Consider the following 15912-nt stretch of genomic DNA (forward strand, 5'->3'; position numbering starts at 1 on the left):
TGCCGCCATCCACAGACTTGCCTCGAAGAGAAACCTAGGAAGTTAGGTTAAAACAAAACCAAAAAAAAAAAAAAAGTGTTTATGGAGAAGGAAGAAAAGAAATGAAGATAAAGAAGCTAAAAACGGCCCTACACGGTTTGGATCATTGGCCTGTGGACTGAAGGGTTCAAGGTTCAATTCTGGTCAAGAGCACATGCCTGGGTTGTGGGCTCAATCCCCAGTAGGGGGCGTGCAGGAGGCAGCCGATCAAGGATTCTCTCTCATCCAATGATGTTTCTGTCTCTCTTTCCCTCTCCTTTCCTCTCTGAAATTAATGAAAACATATTTTTAAAAAAAGGAGAAACTAAAAACACCTCTCGCGGAGGCCCAAAGAAATGTTAGAACAGCCCTGGGCCTCCCAGTGTTCCCAACTCCTTTTTGGGCTTCTCTGCTGACAACGGTCTCCGCGGGGATGGGCGCGGCCAGGTGCCCGGCCAGAGGCCCGCCACAAGGGGTCTGAGAAGAGGGTCTGCCTGCGCCCCACGGCCTTAGCAGCCATGAGAACACATCGGGCCACACCCATTTGTTGGCCCAAGAGCGCAAGAGCTGTTTGGAAACGTGTGCTTTTGTAGGTGATAATGCGACGCTGTTATCTCGGTGGTTTCCACTGTCACTGTCATCCTGTTCCAAGTGTCTGGGTACCATCTCTGGTGTTGCAGGTCCTCTCCCGCCGTCCTTGATGGTTATTCCTTCAAAACCAGTCACCTGGGGACACGCTCTGGCCCGTGAAGATGCCACCTGTCCCCGCTCTCGTTGCCTCTCGTTGAGCTACCTGAGCGAAACCTTCCCTTGCCATTCAGGTTGCAGACCTCTGCCTTTCTCATTTGGCAGACCTGGGTTCGTACCACCCAGGACCTACCATTAAAAAAACAACCTCATTATACTACACGACGTGCACATACAATAAGGCCTTTGTCCTCAGAAGAAAAACATAATTTTCAACAGAGCAGCTCCCAGAAGCCAAGGGAGCGAACGTCCAAAACCGAACATAAACACGAGGCTGTGTCCAGGTTGCGGAGTCAGCCTCGCTGGAAGGGGGGACGCGGCTCCAGGGACCCGAGGCATTTTTCATTGTGACTTCTGCAAGCAGCAGTGAGAATCCCAGATGCCTGCACCGTCGCCTGCATCGTGGCTGTTTCTGTCGGGGGGGGGGGGGGGGGGAATGTTCCTTTTGTCGCCAAGAAAAGCAGGTCTGGGTGTCCGTATGATTCTGAATTTTCAAATGTGAGTACAACCCATTGAAGGCGGGGGCGAGGGGAGAATGTGTTTTTGTCATGATTCCTTAGGATGTCTTTTATAGCGGAGGCTGACCTCCTGTGACAAGCTTTCTGGGAGAATCGTGTTTTGGAACTTGGAGTCCCCTGCTCGGGGGAGCTCTCCCAAGTGTTAACAACGCAAACTATAAACAGGAAACTCCAGCCTGACTCCCACTCAAGTCCAAGGTTGCGGACCTCTCTTGCCGCAGCTCTGGGCCTCGCAGAGAGGACGGGGCGAGGTTCATAGATTGGGGACCTCCTCTTTTCGGACAGGAATGCACCCAAGGAACCACCCCACAGATGGGGAGAAGAGGACGCAGACTCTCAGAGCAGTTGCCGGGTCCTCTGGTCGCCAACACCCAAGGCGGTGTGCGCTCGACAGGTTCACATGTCCAAATCCGGTCACATCAGCTCGTCAGGAGCCACGCTGCGAGGCCCACACCACGGGTATGCGCGAGTGACTGTGGTCCGTCACACTGCGGGACGCTGCACCCTCCAAAGTGGGAGGACTCACAAGTCTCGGGCTCGATGGGTCCACTCAGGAATTAGTTCTACATCTTCGCCGCCCACCGGTCACTTCCTGATTCAGTGCCAGAGAAGGACGCCTGGACCTCACTGCAAAAGCCACTGTGGCCCTGGCTGGCGTGGCTCAATTGGTTGGGCGTCGTCCTGTGCACCAAACGGTCGCAGGTTCAATTCCCGGTCAGGGCACAGGCCCAGGTTTTGGGGTTGATCCCTAGTAGCGGGCGTACAGGAGGCAGCTAATGGATGTTTCTCTCTCTCTAAAATCAATAAAAAACATACTTAAAAAGAAAAGCAACGCTGTGATTAGCTGTCCGCAGGTGGACACCAACCAAGCAGATGTGCCGGTTTTTAAATAAAATGGAGGAGCGACCCATCTTGCTAAGCCCCACATACTGCCAGGGTTTCCCATCTCTTAGCAGAAAGGCCAGCTGCCACCTCACTGCAGTTCCACTGTCGATGCGAACAGAAATTCCAAGTAAATACACGTTCATAGAGGTAGACGATAAACTGCAGTAAGCACAGTGCATTTCACCACTTCTTAGAAGTACCTTCCAGACAGCAAGCAATTGCACAGCAGTTAGGTGGTGGCGGCAGCTAGCATTCCTGAAGTGCCCACCACGTGCCAGACCCTGTTTTAAGAGTGTTTTACCTGCTTTAACTCACAAATCTGACAAAAGCCCTCTGATGAAGATAAAGATGTTGAGATACAAGAATATTAGGCAGCTCACCCAAAATCTAAAAAATATATATTGAAATGATGTGCTAAAAACTGGTTTATGGCCTATAGCTCATTTTCTTCTATTTAAGTGCTTCTCCTTAATAATTCCACTTACACTGATTGCAAAGGGCTTTCGCTGGCATCAGCAGATTTAACCCATACACAGCCCTTCTGTTCATTGTGACTGCCAACAGCCACGGTCTGCAATATTATTCCTCCTTAGAGATGAAGCTGAGGGGCACGCCCCACTGTGGCCTGCCCAGACCTCACAACTAAGTCTCAGAGAGAGCAAGGCACCTGCGTGGTGATGCACAGCCAGCAGGCAGCCCAGGTGAGACGTGAATCCGTAATTTCAGACAGCACGCCATAGCTGCACTTCAATAATAAAACGGACATTAAAAATTCAGTGAAAAGGGGAAATGTTTTTCTTGAAGATCAAATTATATCATAATATTTTAACAGCACCATTAACAGTTTAATAGAGCAAACTTGAAAGTTTACAATGGTAAGTTTTTATATTAGCCTCTTTTATACTGTTGATTTTTTTTTCATAATAAAAAAGAAAATGCCTCAGTGTGGCCTTGTCCATTTTGCACTTCACTATAGAAACATTCCAAAGACATTTGCAAAAGTATATTAGTTTTACCCATGAAATTAGTTTTGTTTTGGTACCTTTAAAATTTTCATGTGGTAGTTAGTCCCTTTTTCTAAGGTCTTTTCAAATCCAAGTTTGGAAAATCTGTGATTTTTGCACTCAATTTTCAAAATCCCTAAGTTTTGGATTTCTGTCAAATTCCATCTACCAGCAACTCGATTCATGGGCAAATGTGCAGCAAGTACGAGGGAGGTAGGCACCATGACAGGCTGTTCCAAATCATCCAAGACGGTGAGAAGTCCTTCTTTGATATTCTTCTAGAATCTTCAGTCTAACTCTGCAATCATTAATACTACTGGACTCTCTCTCTTCAAACATCTTCTGCGTGGTTCTCCTCTTTCTTCCATAACTACTTCTCAACCTCTTTCATGGGTTTCTCCCTTTCCTATCCTCTTAAACATAACCCTTCTTCTTATTACTATATTAAGCCCATTCCTTGAAATCTCAATTTAGACCCCTTCCCAAGACAAGTAATGTATCCCCAAAGTCTTGAAGTTTATTTCATTGCAAACAGTTAACAAATTGGTGTTTTCTAGTCCTGGTTTCTCTACTGAGACCAAGATCCACATTTTCTCGGCTTTTCTACTTGGAAGGTCTACGCAGTCCAACTCAAGTCTAAATCTATCACCACCCATCCACATCCCTGGTCTCTTCTCTTCCTACATTGGCTAGAACATTGGCTAAATGCCTGGCCAGTGTTGCTCAGTGGTTGAGCACCGACCTATGATGAGGTCACAGTTCAATTCCTGGTCAGGGCACATGCCCGGGTTGTGGGCTCAATCCCCAGAGTGGGGCCTGCGAGAGGCAGCCAATCAATGATTCTCTCTCATCATTAATGTTTCTATCTCTCTCTCTCCCTCTCCCTTCCTCTCTGAAATCAGTAAAAATAATTTTTAAAGTGTGGAGGAAAAAAAAAACACCATTGACAAGTCTCAAAATTCCCTTCAATCGCCCTCTCTCTCACCTCTACTATCTACTTTATTGCCAAATGCTATCAACATGGGCTCCAAAACTCCTGTGCAAGTGGAGGGGTCCTAGCATACTGGTACATCTTCTATAGTGAGCCACCCAATTTCAATTCTTGCATAAAACTTGGCTAACACTGAGAATGCAATCATGGTAATACATAATTGGCCAAATGGGTCGTGCGACCGTGCACAGCAGGTTGTCCCTGTGAGTAAGAAGTGAGAGCTGGCACCGACATAGAGTTTTTAGAGTGAGCTCTGGGAAGCAAACCATCCAAGTAGCAGCGTCCTGCTCCAGAGACACCAGTGACCGTCAAGGTGACTGCCCCAGAGACACACGGCTCCACGGTAATGGCTGCTGCATGCTAACAGCCATGTCTTGCTGGGCGTGGTTTAGAGCCTTTTGATCCAAATATTCTAGAACTAAAGGTACTCAAGGACATTCAGAAGGGTGAGCCACACTGGTTTATCCCAAAGCCTCCTACCCATTCCCGCTGCCCATCTGCTCCACTTGACCCCAGCTCATCCCTGGACGCACTGCCCCAGCTCCAGCCCCTGCACACTCTGAACATTCCCCATAAAAGCACCCAGACGAGTTCACATAAAACACAACTTTTTAAAAAATATTTTTTTATTGATTTCAGAGAGGGAGAGAGAGAGAGAGGAACATCCACGATAAGAGAATCATTGATCGGCTGCCTCCTGCATGCCCCCCCCCACACACACACACACACACACACACACTGGGGATTGAGCCTGCAACCCAGGCATGTGCCCTGACCGGGAATCAAACTGTGACCTCCTGGTTCATAGGTCGATGCTCAACCACTGAGCCATACCAGCTGGGCATAAAACACATCTTATTAGATCATATGACTGCACAAACATATTCAATGGCTCCCCCGATGAATGAGCGGAACTAATGTCTTTGTCATGGCACTCACGATTCTCCCCGCACTGGTGCCCACCAAGCTTCTGACTCGGGCTCCCTTCAGAGCTTTGGGCGCAGGGCACTCCACCAGCACTACGGGTCCCACGCACGTACTTCTCTGTGCCTTTCCCCCAAAGGGACCTTGCCAGGACTCCCGTCCCCCGCCCCCCGGGCCCTGGGTGACCCAGTCAGAATGCATCTACAAGGCCCTTGCGCCTGCGTCTGGTTCGCTCCTGTAAGACATATCGATGCCTGTGTCTGTCTCCCCCATTCGGCTGCGAGCAAGAATCCGTCCTGTTGGTCTTGGCCTCCCCAAGGTGCCCACACGGCACAATGCTTCCAACACAGAGCAGGCTAAGAATAATAAAGTGAGATGGAAGGGGAGAACCAAGTGTGGAGAGAAGGAAGAAAGAATAATATTATGGAGTTTATAACCTGCGATCCCGAGTGCCTTGAGTGCTGTTTTATAGAATTAGAGCTGAAAATCAAGAGGTCTTAAAATACACACCCAGCTCATTGGCTGGACTTGGCTAAGTTCAACAAGCACACTTGACCCCCCGGAGCCACGAAAGGTGGTGTTATTTCTATTCTTTTATAGCACAAAGGAGTCCGTCTACCAGCGGTTGGACAGGAGTCCCGTGGAAGAGGGTGTGAAAAACTGATCCCTGTGTTTATTCAGCCGATGGTTACCGATTGCCTTTACTCGCCATCACTTGGGCTTGCCTGGCTTTTCCCAGCCCCGGGTCCTACTCTCGTCCGCACCATGTCCGTACCTCACAGCATTGCCTACAGGTGGGACGCAGAACGCAGTTGACTGTGGATGTGCGCTGGAAAGAGCGGTGTCGCCAAACAAAATGAAAGGGTGTTTCCAGAGGGGTGGGGTGGGGCGGGGGAGCACGTGCGTTAGGCAGCAAAACCCACTGGGGTCTGGATGGAGGGACTTCCACGGGGCGGGCCAGGAAAATCCCCGCGCTGCCAGACCACGAGGCAGTTTTTCCAGAATTACGGCGCTCCTGGGTCCGCACCCGACCCTGCTGCCAACAAAAGTACAAGCGAAGGGGACCCCCAGGCACCGCGATGTGAATACTCTGCAGAAAAATGAGGCCCCTCTTCCACGGAAAGTTTCTTTAGTGCTTAACGGAGAACAAGAGGAAAAGTTATCCCTGGGCCCACAGACCGCCGGACCAATTAGGAAGCAGCGTGCTCGGCCCCGTCCAAGTCTGGAGAGACTGAAAGCCCCACTAATTGTTACTGACTTAGCCCCGGTCAGGCCTAACGGTGGGTGGGCTTGGCATCCTCATCCCTCCTTCTCCTCTCCACCAGCTCCCCGTTTTTCCCTTTTCCGATGAGGCTCTGCAGCCTGTTCCAGGTGAGGAAATGAGAACTGAGGCAAGAACGTCATCCAGAGAATCACTGTACGCTGAGTCTTATATGCTCTATCGCATTTAATCCTCACGGCAACCTGTGAGCTCGGCACTGCTATCCGCACCACTGTCCAGACACGGAAACTGAGGCTTAGAAAGGTGAGGTGACTTTCTCAAATTTACCACCCGTAAGTAGACTTTGGATTCTCACTAAGTAAGTGATCAGGATTCCTTCCTTCCTTCCTTCCTTCCTTCCTTCCTTCCAGGCCTAACGGTGAACCTAGCCAAAATGTGAACCTAGGCCTAGCGGATGCCGGAGCCCAAGCCCTTGGCTAACATGACATGATGCCCACCAAAAGCTACCTGGACTGTGTCTTCCTTCGAAAGGGCCCTCCCAGTCCCAGACACGATAGGAGCTACGAGACCAAGACCACTCTAACAGCCCCCGAAGAGTGCCCGTGTCAGCTTTGCGGAGGTCAAAACCACTCTCTGACGTGCCTGGAGGTATTTTTCGACATGTCTAAGCAGCGAACTGGTTTAGGGAGGAAGGCACCGGCTTCACATCCCAGGCAATCTCTTAGTAACTGTGTGACCACAGGACATTTGCTCTGCTCGCTGAGACTCGATAAGGCATAGGTAAAAGTAATGGCCTCAGAGCTGGGATTGGTGAATTGGCCAGCACAATGCCATATAATAATTACCTTCCCCTAAAACTGTTCTATTGAATGCCTTGTTCCATGGAAAGGCAATTGGTCACAACACTTTCTATACAGAGAAGGAAGGAAGGAAGGAAGGAAGGAAGGAAGGAAGGAAGGAAGGAAGGAAGGCTGGCTGATCACTTCCTTAGTGAGAATCCAAAGTCTAAAAATGATACAAAGCAATTTTTTAAAAAATTACTGCAAACTATGTATATGTGCATGTATTAAGTACTGTATCTTTCTGAACACATCTGGATTCCTTTATCTCTCTCTCTCTTTCTCTCTTCCTCTCTCCCTATCTGCACCCCAACTCCTTTCCCCCTCTCTCTCTCACACACACATGCACACTCACACGAATTGAATCCTGATGCAATGTTATCTCTCTCATTCCCAAACATGTGCCTAACACTTGTTCAGATAATAGATAACTTTTCTCAAGCCAGTTAATTTGAACAATAAAAATACATGAGGATTTTATAGAGATAAGGCCCCCAAGAGACCCCAAGATGCTGGTAGCCGCTTGTTCGGTGATGGAAGACTTCTGTGATGAAGAAGTGGAAGACAGCAGACAAAGTCTCCTCTGTTTTCACCACTTGCTGGGTTCCGCGGGGGGGGGGGGGGGGGGGGGCGCCTCGGGTGACACCGAATTTCACGTCGCTTTCTATGGGCAGAGGGTCCATTTCTACAGGGCACCTCTGGATTTCAAAGCGGGAATTTAAACCTCGGGATAATGTGTTTTGCTGAACCACATGTCTGCCAAACTAAGCTCTCTCACTGACTTCTGGTTTTCGGAGTCCCGGCCTCCGAAGTCGTGCTGGGTTTCCGGGACTGGGCCGACTGGGCCGAAGGCACCGGCCTGGGCCACGCCCTCTCTGCTCCAGTTGGGAAAGGGGGTGAGAGGTCAGAGGACCACTTCTCAGGGACGCTGGGTGGCTTTGGGGACGCCCGAAAGAGCCAGGCAATTGCTTTAGACTCCTGATCTGGATGTGGCTGGCTCCTGTGGGCGGGACCTCAGGGACAGCACTGCTGAGCTTCCCCAGACGACATGGGGAAAATAATTCTAGCAAGAACGGGGGAAAGAATATCACACACTCCAGCCGTAAGTCTGGGCCTGCCTTCCTGCGCCTCTTAAAGGACCATTTTGCAAGGCGGCGAGAAGCCTTGCTTTGCTTCCTAACTAAACAATGGAACACTTTGCAGCCTTAACCTAAACTGCCTCCTCGTTCCCCCAGATTTCAGGCCAGTGGCCCGACTTCTCACCTTCCCCCTTGAACAGAGGCACCCCAGCTTTTTGTCCCACACACTTTAAAGCGATATCCATCACCAGCTAACAAACAGGTTATTCTTGGAACCACGACTGGTTCTGGCAAGATGCTCGGGCCCATGCAGGCGAGGATATGTGAGAAGAAAATTCTCCGGGTCTGCTCGCCGGGGCCACTGCCCTCGCTGTCATCCTCAAAATTCCCACAGAAATGAGCTCATTCCGCCTTTGAAACATTTAGGAGCTTAAAAGTTTAAATCAGGCCAAGTTGATTTTGTGGGGGTTTTTCAAGCTTTTAAAGCGTAATTATATGCAGGACTTTGTGCCACCTATTTCCTCCCAACTGTAACATTTTACGTCTTTTTTAAGCATACGTTGAGGTTAGCTTTTTTTTTTTAATACATGTTATGAAATAAGATATGAGCTTATGCTCAGTCTTCGGTACCTTTTTGCCAAAAGGCTGGACCAACACAAACTAAATATGACTATTTTCTTTATCCAAAGTACAGTTTTGACTATTACATACCCTCTTAACGTACATACATAAAACCGCTCACAACCAAAGCTCCCCACAGGTCAACCGGACTCCTAACGAGACTTTCCTTTCATCTAATCTGATTAACAAATGTCAGCTAAGCAGACTCCTAAGAGACTCCAAAGAAAAAAACAAAATAACTCAAAGCGACGCCAAGCAGTAAAAGAAGCGGACGGTCTTTCCATTTTCTGCCGGCTTTTTCACGCGTCCACTCAGCAAATGGCCTCTTTCACTTGCTTGTAGGCATGTGCCTTGGAGGCAGATGAAAACAACAGGAGAATGAGTTCCAGCTCCGATATTTGCTCAAATATGCCTTTCACTCCGCTAACCTCGGTTTCCTCATCTGTAAAATGGGGGTAAACGCTCTCGAAAGATTTTTTTCGAAGGATTCAGTGAAATAATGCAGATTTAGATAAGAGCCACAAATAAAGTGGCTCGTAAATTTAGTTGCTGTTGCTAATATTATCCATCTGTTGAACAGGTCTGTCTTCCAACCTAAGTATCAAAATGCCAAGCAGGCTCATGGCAGTGGGGGCCACTCCGAAATCCACGGGCTGCAGTGGAGAGTCACAAGAGCATATACAGAGATCTGGTCATCCATCTATTCTTACTCCATATTTTTGAAATATATTTTTATTGATGTCAGAGAGGAAGGGAGAAGGAGAGAGAAAGAGAAACATCAATGATGAGAGAGCATCATTGATCGGCTGCCTCCTGCACGCCCCTCACTGAGGATCGAGCCTGCAACCTGGGCAGGTGCCCTGACTGGGACTCAAACCATGACCTCCTGGTTCATAGGTCGGTGCTCAACCACCGAGCCACGCCAGCTGGCTATCCTTACTCCATTTTATCAAGTCATTACAAATGTTTGGGAAGCAATGGTGACTATGATAACTTGGGGCCCAGGATCCCAAACCCATGCACGGGCCACAGAGCACGCCCCTGAGCCTTTGCTGGGGGGGAGGCTCCGAGGCATCTTCGGAATAACTTGCGCTGGAGCGCCCGAGTTCCCAGTGAGCACATTTCAAGAGGATTCCACTCAAGGCAGGTACCTCCAAATGCTACTTCAGGACATACATGGACCTCCTATCCTTCTAAGCTTAAGCAATGCTTTCCTGAAATATACATGATTTTCACTGGATGACCAGCAGATGCATTATTTTTTTCTTCTCTTCCGAGTCACTCCTTACTCTCAAAGGGCAGGATTCTAGGCCTGAGCTGATGATCAGTAAGGCCGCTCTTTTAGAAAAAGAACTTCCCGCCAGGGTGTGGTCCCGAAAAGGGGAATGCTCTGCGGGAAATTTTTCATAATGTAATTTGGGAACCTTGTGCAAAACCCAAGCGGCTATTTACACTTTAAGCACAGTAATATCGTGGAGGAGAAAAACAATATTTTCACATGTGCTCGGAGCTCCAAGCACTTTTAAACGTTCGTCGGGGTAATTTCCTCTGAAGAGATTGAGATAAAATAATTCACTCACAATATCAAGATAAGAGAAATTGAAAGGGGGGGTCATACCCCCCCACACACACACACACTACATTTGTAAATATATAACTGTGTCAAAATTTAAATGCAGAGCGTCTTTTCAACAGGCCCTTTAGTGAAAGATCATTAAGGATAGCTCATAAACACAAAATCTGAAGAGCCTGCCTCTCTGAGCCCTTTCCTAGTGTTTCTCTTCTCAGCCAGCAAAAGGCATTTTCACCTGTGATTCTGTTGATTTCCTTAGTGCAGTGGTCGGCAAACTCATCAGTCAACAGAGCCAAATATCAACAGTACAACGACTGAAATTTCTTTTGAGAGCCAAATTTTTTAAACGTAAACCTCTTCTAACGCCACTTCTTCAAAACAGACTCGCCCAGGCCGTGGTATTTTGTGGAAGAGCCACACTCAAGGGGCCAAAGAGCCGCAGTTTGCCGACCACGGCCTTAGTGCGCAGAACCTGATCATCATTGGATACAGGCATGCACCTTCACCCACTTATCATTGCGCAACATCGACCTCATCTCTTGCCATGAAAAAGTTTGGGTAGTTTAAACCCAGATGGCTTGGCTCCCACCTACACAGAGACGAACCCCTTCGCCAGCTCCCTGCAGAACGTTGACCTGATCACCAACGTTCACCTCTCTCTTTGGAGTCTCGCACGCGCGGCCTTCATGTATTTCCAACAGGGTTTGTGGTGTGCAGCTTTTCGTCGAGGCTTGCCAAAAGTGATTGGCATGTAAAACTCCCTTAGACAAAAACGTTGCTCTTTGTGAGTCTGTATTTCATCTCAGAAATTCTTATCCCTATAACTTAATCTCCCCCATGCGGTTACTTACTAGTTCTTATCATTAACTATTAAGCTAAAATAAACTGGAACAAATTCTTTTTTTTTTTTTTTTTAAATATACGGCCACTGCCAGGGTTAACAAAGCAGCTGACGGCCCAGGTGTCATCCTCTATTAAGAACTGAATATCCTTCCTGACTCATGTTTCCAAATCCAAAATATAAGGACGGTTTTTGAGAGTTTAGGCTCTAACAGGCCAAGAAATCCCAGGTGACACCTTGTCCTCATGTTTGTCCTTTGTAACTGTCACTCCTCTTTCCCCTTGTCACGCACCTTATCACTGGTAAGATAGCCACTACGTGTTATCTCGCCATTTTCACACTGAGCTCAGATGACAGAATCAAGGCAGAAAGTTGGATGGCGCCTGTGACTTGATGGCAACAGCCATGCCTGGGAGCAGACAGTGCAAATGGCAATTACCACCGTGTCAATGCCATACAAAGTCCACCCTAAAAGTTACTTCTGTAAAGATGAGGTCAAAGAGAAGAATTCCCAGATAGATGACACAGAAATTGCCAAAGTCCATAAAACTCGGAAATTCAGCTGCACTCCGTTCTCCAGCTATGCGCAGTTTTGTAATGACCAAAAACCATTTTTAAGATCTGGTTATATGATGACATTGAGTGGGTTCCCCTGGTCAGAGGAAGCAACTGGCTGGCTGCCCATGACCTGCCCTCCCTACTTACCAAGCAGACGCACATTATACAGGGGTTGTCCGTGATAAACGGGATCTGGAGGACTTCACCTTCATTTTCACATTTTGCAACAGAACCTGAAAGAAAAAAAAAATTTTTTTTATTTTAAACTTAGTTTATTGGCATTACTACAAAATTAAAAATTTTTACACTAATCCTTTTTGAAATGACTCCCCAAATTTCAGAAATTCCTAATGGGTTTTAAATGATCAAACTCACCAAAAATGAAAAATAATGCCACCCCCCTCTGGAAAAAAAATACATTTTCTAAATAGTTTTATTTGAACAGGATTTTTTAAAAGGACTGTAGCCATACGGGTTAAGCACAATTCGTGGGATCTTTAATAATACTCCTCCTTTACGCAGGAATTTCAACTGAACACACACCCCCATATGACAAATAAATCCAAATTGGCCATTAGAGCAGATTTTAAATTTGAACAACATTCAGGACCGTGTCAATGAAAAGGCCTTTATATGAATCTGCCTCTTATTGTCTTGATTTGAAATCACAACTTCTTTCCTCTTCTCTTAGAAATTGACTCAATAGTTTCTTTTCTGCACCAGGTGTCAGTAAAGTATGTCCTTCAGAATAGCAGCTGAGGCCCTCACCTGCCTGGAACCATGTAATTACTATATCCCGCTATTACCACCCTTTTAAAATAGGGTCGTTTCTTTAAATTCAAGGTCTGAAGAGCGGGTGCTACAAAAAGCACTCCTAACACGAGATATACTGGAACCTTACAGAGTCAGAAAGAAGGATGTGTGAAAAACGGTGCACATTTTTCCTTACTTGTACCGGGGGCGAGTAGGTCAAAATAAGGGTTGAGGAGAATATTAAAAAAACAAATAAAAGGGTTTCTTCAATTCAGACAGAAGAATGTCTATCCCTATACTGATGTCAGCATCCTCTCCGCCCTTAACCTACTCGCTGCCTCCAACCCCTTAACCCCGCGGGCTTCGCTTCATCCCCTCCAGCCGGAGAGGGGCAGGCGCTCCGAACCCTCCCCTCCCGGGCGCGCCAGCGCCTCCTCTCCCAGGTACCCGGCCGGCGTCCGGGCGGGCCGGTCCCTCCAGCCCCCTCCCCTACCTGTCAAGAAGGAGGAAGCCAGAGACATGGGGACCCCCGAGCAATTGAGCAGCAGCAAGACGCAGCAGGTAATCCCGGGCGAGCGCCGGCGGGGACGCTCAGCCAGAGCCCTGACGGCGGAGAACCAGAGCATCGTCACCTGGAGGGGATCCCGGCGACTGCAGGTCCCGTGCCGCCGCCTCGGCTCCGCCGCCGCCGCTCGCGATCAGAAAGGGCTCTCAGCGGGCGAGTCGGGAGACAGTCCGAGCAGGAGGGAGGCGGGCGCCCGGGAGCAGGGGGGGGGCGGGGAGGGCGGAGAGGCAGGGGGGCCGGGGGAGGCGGTAGAGGGAGGCGAGGGGTGGGGGGCGCCTGGGAGGAGGGGTCCTGCGGCCAGGCTCCTCCAATGCGGCTTTTTTTTAGGGAGTTGCTCCCGAAGCTTAGTTGTCTGCCTCCTCGCCAGATAGGGGGCCGGGAGGAGGGGGTGTCGGGGCGGCCGGAGATAGGCGGACGGGACTGGCAAGCGCTGCCCGCTGCGCACCGCTCTCCGCGCCGCCAGGGCTGCAGCCGCTGCCCCGGGCGCTGCCCCTGCCGCCGCCGCCGCCGCCGCCGCGTCCTCCGCTCCAGCCTCCCGGCTCCTGCCCGCCTCGCCGGCTCTCCGCCCGCCGGCGCGCACGCTCGCTCCCGCGCCGGAGCCTGGGCGCACCGGGAGCCGCCGGGAACCCGCTGGGGGCGCCCGGGCGCCGGAGCCCCGCGCCCCGGATCCGTCCGTCCCCGCAGGGCGCCCAGCTCGCTCCCCCGTCCCTCGAGGGAGGCCACCGGCCGCGGAGCGCGGATCTGAGCGGGGCAGGCGTGTCTCCGCCGCCCCACGCACTCGGTGCCTCCTCCCTTTCCCGGGGGAACCCTCCCCTAACGGGGATGCCGCGCCACCCCTGCTCACGCCGGGGTGCCCCAGTTCTACCAAGGGAGCAGAAAGTGGGGTTCAGGGGTGCCATGCCACCCCTACTCGCTCCCAGGGGCCCCAGCTTCGGGAAGGAGCGACAAACGGGGCGCAGGGGCGTGGGGGAGGCGCAACTTTTCACTTTCAGCTTTGCTTCCCTCTGGCGGGGGTACGACGGCGGGCTCGCGGGCTGGGCGGACCGAGGGGTCCAGATCCGCGCCCCGTGCTCGTGTGTCTGCGCGTCCCGACCCCCCGGGGGGCAGAGGCAGAAACGACAGGACACACAAGGGCGATTAATAAACGCTCTTCGGCCCTGAAAAAGGAGGAACCGTCGCCCCAAGACTCCTCCCTTCCAACCTCGGGCGGACCAGGGCGGGGAGATGCTGTTTGACTAACCATTCATTCACCCGCGGAAAGGGAGGGACTCGCCAGGCGGCTCACCCCGCGGCCCCCGCAGCAGGGAGTCCTGTCGCCGCCGCGGCCCCGGCTGCGCCCTGGTCGCCTCGCAGCCGCGGGTGTCGGGGTGTCGGACCCCTACGCCCCGCGCATCCTCCCGGCCGCATCTCGGCCTCCCGCCCAAGCCCGGACGCCCTCTGCTCCAAGGGAGGAGCTGCAGGGGAAGGAAGGGTTTTTGTAACCAAATTATGACGGTGCTTGGGAAGTGCGGGACCTGATGGTCAGTGGTCCTTGGAGCTGACCGTGGTCCGCCGGCTTCCTCTCCCCAAGAATGGAGACTGGGTCCCGCACGCCATCCTCCGGGTCGGCCTGGGGGGGTCCCAGGGGCTGTTCCCGGCCGCCCAGCGCTTTCCTCGGCGGGACGCACGCACCAGGAGTTGCCCAGCAAGGCGGGCTGTCTGCCTTCCCAGAGACGATGCCTTTGAAAACACATTAGTTTGTTTGCTGACACATTTAGTCTAGTTTCATCCCAACCCCTCCCCGCTTGGGGGGGAGGGGACGGTGGTGTTTATTTGTTTTCATTTTTTCGAGTGGCTTGGAGGTTTCACTTAATGAAGGCAGCATTGCCAGCATCCCGGCACGCCAAGGAGCTCACAGGAGCGCATGGCTCTGACGTGGGAAAAACAAGAGACGGGAAGGCTGTCATTAGCTTGGCACGCTCCATTTCCTTCTCCAAACAGATTTTTAGGGTAAAACTTAAATTAAAAGAGATGAAAGATGATGTGTGGTTGGGTTCCCCGCCCCGCCCCCCCTCCAAATAACCACCAGGGCCAGGCAGCTTCTTGAAAATCAGAGTGTGCTTAATGTGTTGACTAATCATAAAGAAAGAGAACGTGCAAAAAAAAAAAAAAAAAAAGAGAGAGAGAGAGAGAGAGAAAAGAAAAAAGCAGCCTTCCAATCTATAGTGACTGGCTAAAAAATAACATAAGAACTTATCACTACAGATAAGTATAATTGAAACCACTATCTCCTCCATCTACAAAGATTCCCCCTGCGTGGTTTTTTAGCTGAGGGTGTCAATGGAGACTTCAGGAAATGGCAGAGTGGGGCGGCTGGGCGGCCTTGCCTTGCCCTGGACGTGAGCCATAGGTTGGTAGGTTGGGGTTAGTGCACGTTATGGACTCGCAGGCCATGGGAAGGGCCGGGGGTGCCTTATTCTGATGTGCCCGCTTTGGCACCGGTCACACAGCCTCCAGGTTTCGCAAGGCCAAGTCCTTCATGATGGAATCCAGGTGTGTGTGGCACTTCTCTACCCAGGGGCACGGTGCTTTGGGGGGTGCTCTCCCTGAAGGTACAAATCCCCAAAGCATCGGGAAAACGCTTTCGTCTACCCGGATGACGGACGGAAGCCTTTGGCAAACGCTTCCTATTTGTCTGTGTGTTTTTTCCTGTTTGTCCTGATCAGCTGCCACCAGTGACCTCGCTTGCTGTCTTCTCAGCAAATGGGCCCAACTTGTGAAAGAGCATCCTTCTC

At 50.6% G+C, this 15912-nt stretch overlaps 1 protein-coding gene across 3 annotated transcripts in view; it reads right to left on the reverse strand.

Annotated features, from left to right (window-relative positions):
* The window catches only part of BMPER (BMP binding endothelial regulator), a 203043-nt gene extending 189257 nt beyond the window's left edge, over nucleotides 1–13786 (reverse strand). For 2 of the 3 annotated variants that reach the window (XM_079786684.1, XM_079786682.1), the window contains exons 1-2: nucleotides 13067–13786; nucleotides 11968–12053 (exon numbers count right to left, since the gene is read on the reverse strand). In XM_079786684.1, coding sequence (XP_079642810.1) covers nucleotides 11968–12053; nucleotides 13067–13199 — 219 coding nt within the window. In that variant the 5' untranslated portion in view covers nucleotides 13200–13786. The remainder of the gene's footprint in view (nucleotides 1–11967; nucleotides 12054–13066) is intronic. The other variant, XM_079786683.1, reaches the window with a different exon arrangement.
* Nucleotides 13787–15912: the final 2126 nt, after the last annotated feature.

The sequence above is a fragment of the Cnephaeus nilssonii genome (assembly GCF_951640355.1).
Source record: "Cnephaeus nilssonii genome assembly, chromosome: 12".
NCBI classification, from domain to species: Eukaryota; Metazoa; Chordata; class Mammalia; order Chiroptera; family Vespertilionidae; genus Cnephaeus; species Cnephaeus nilssonii.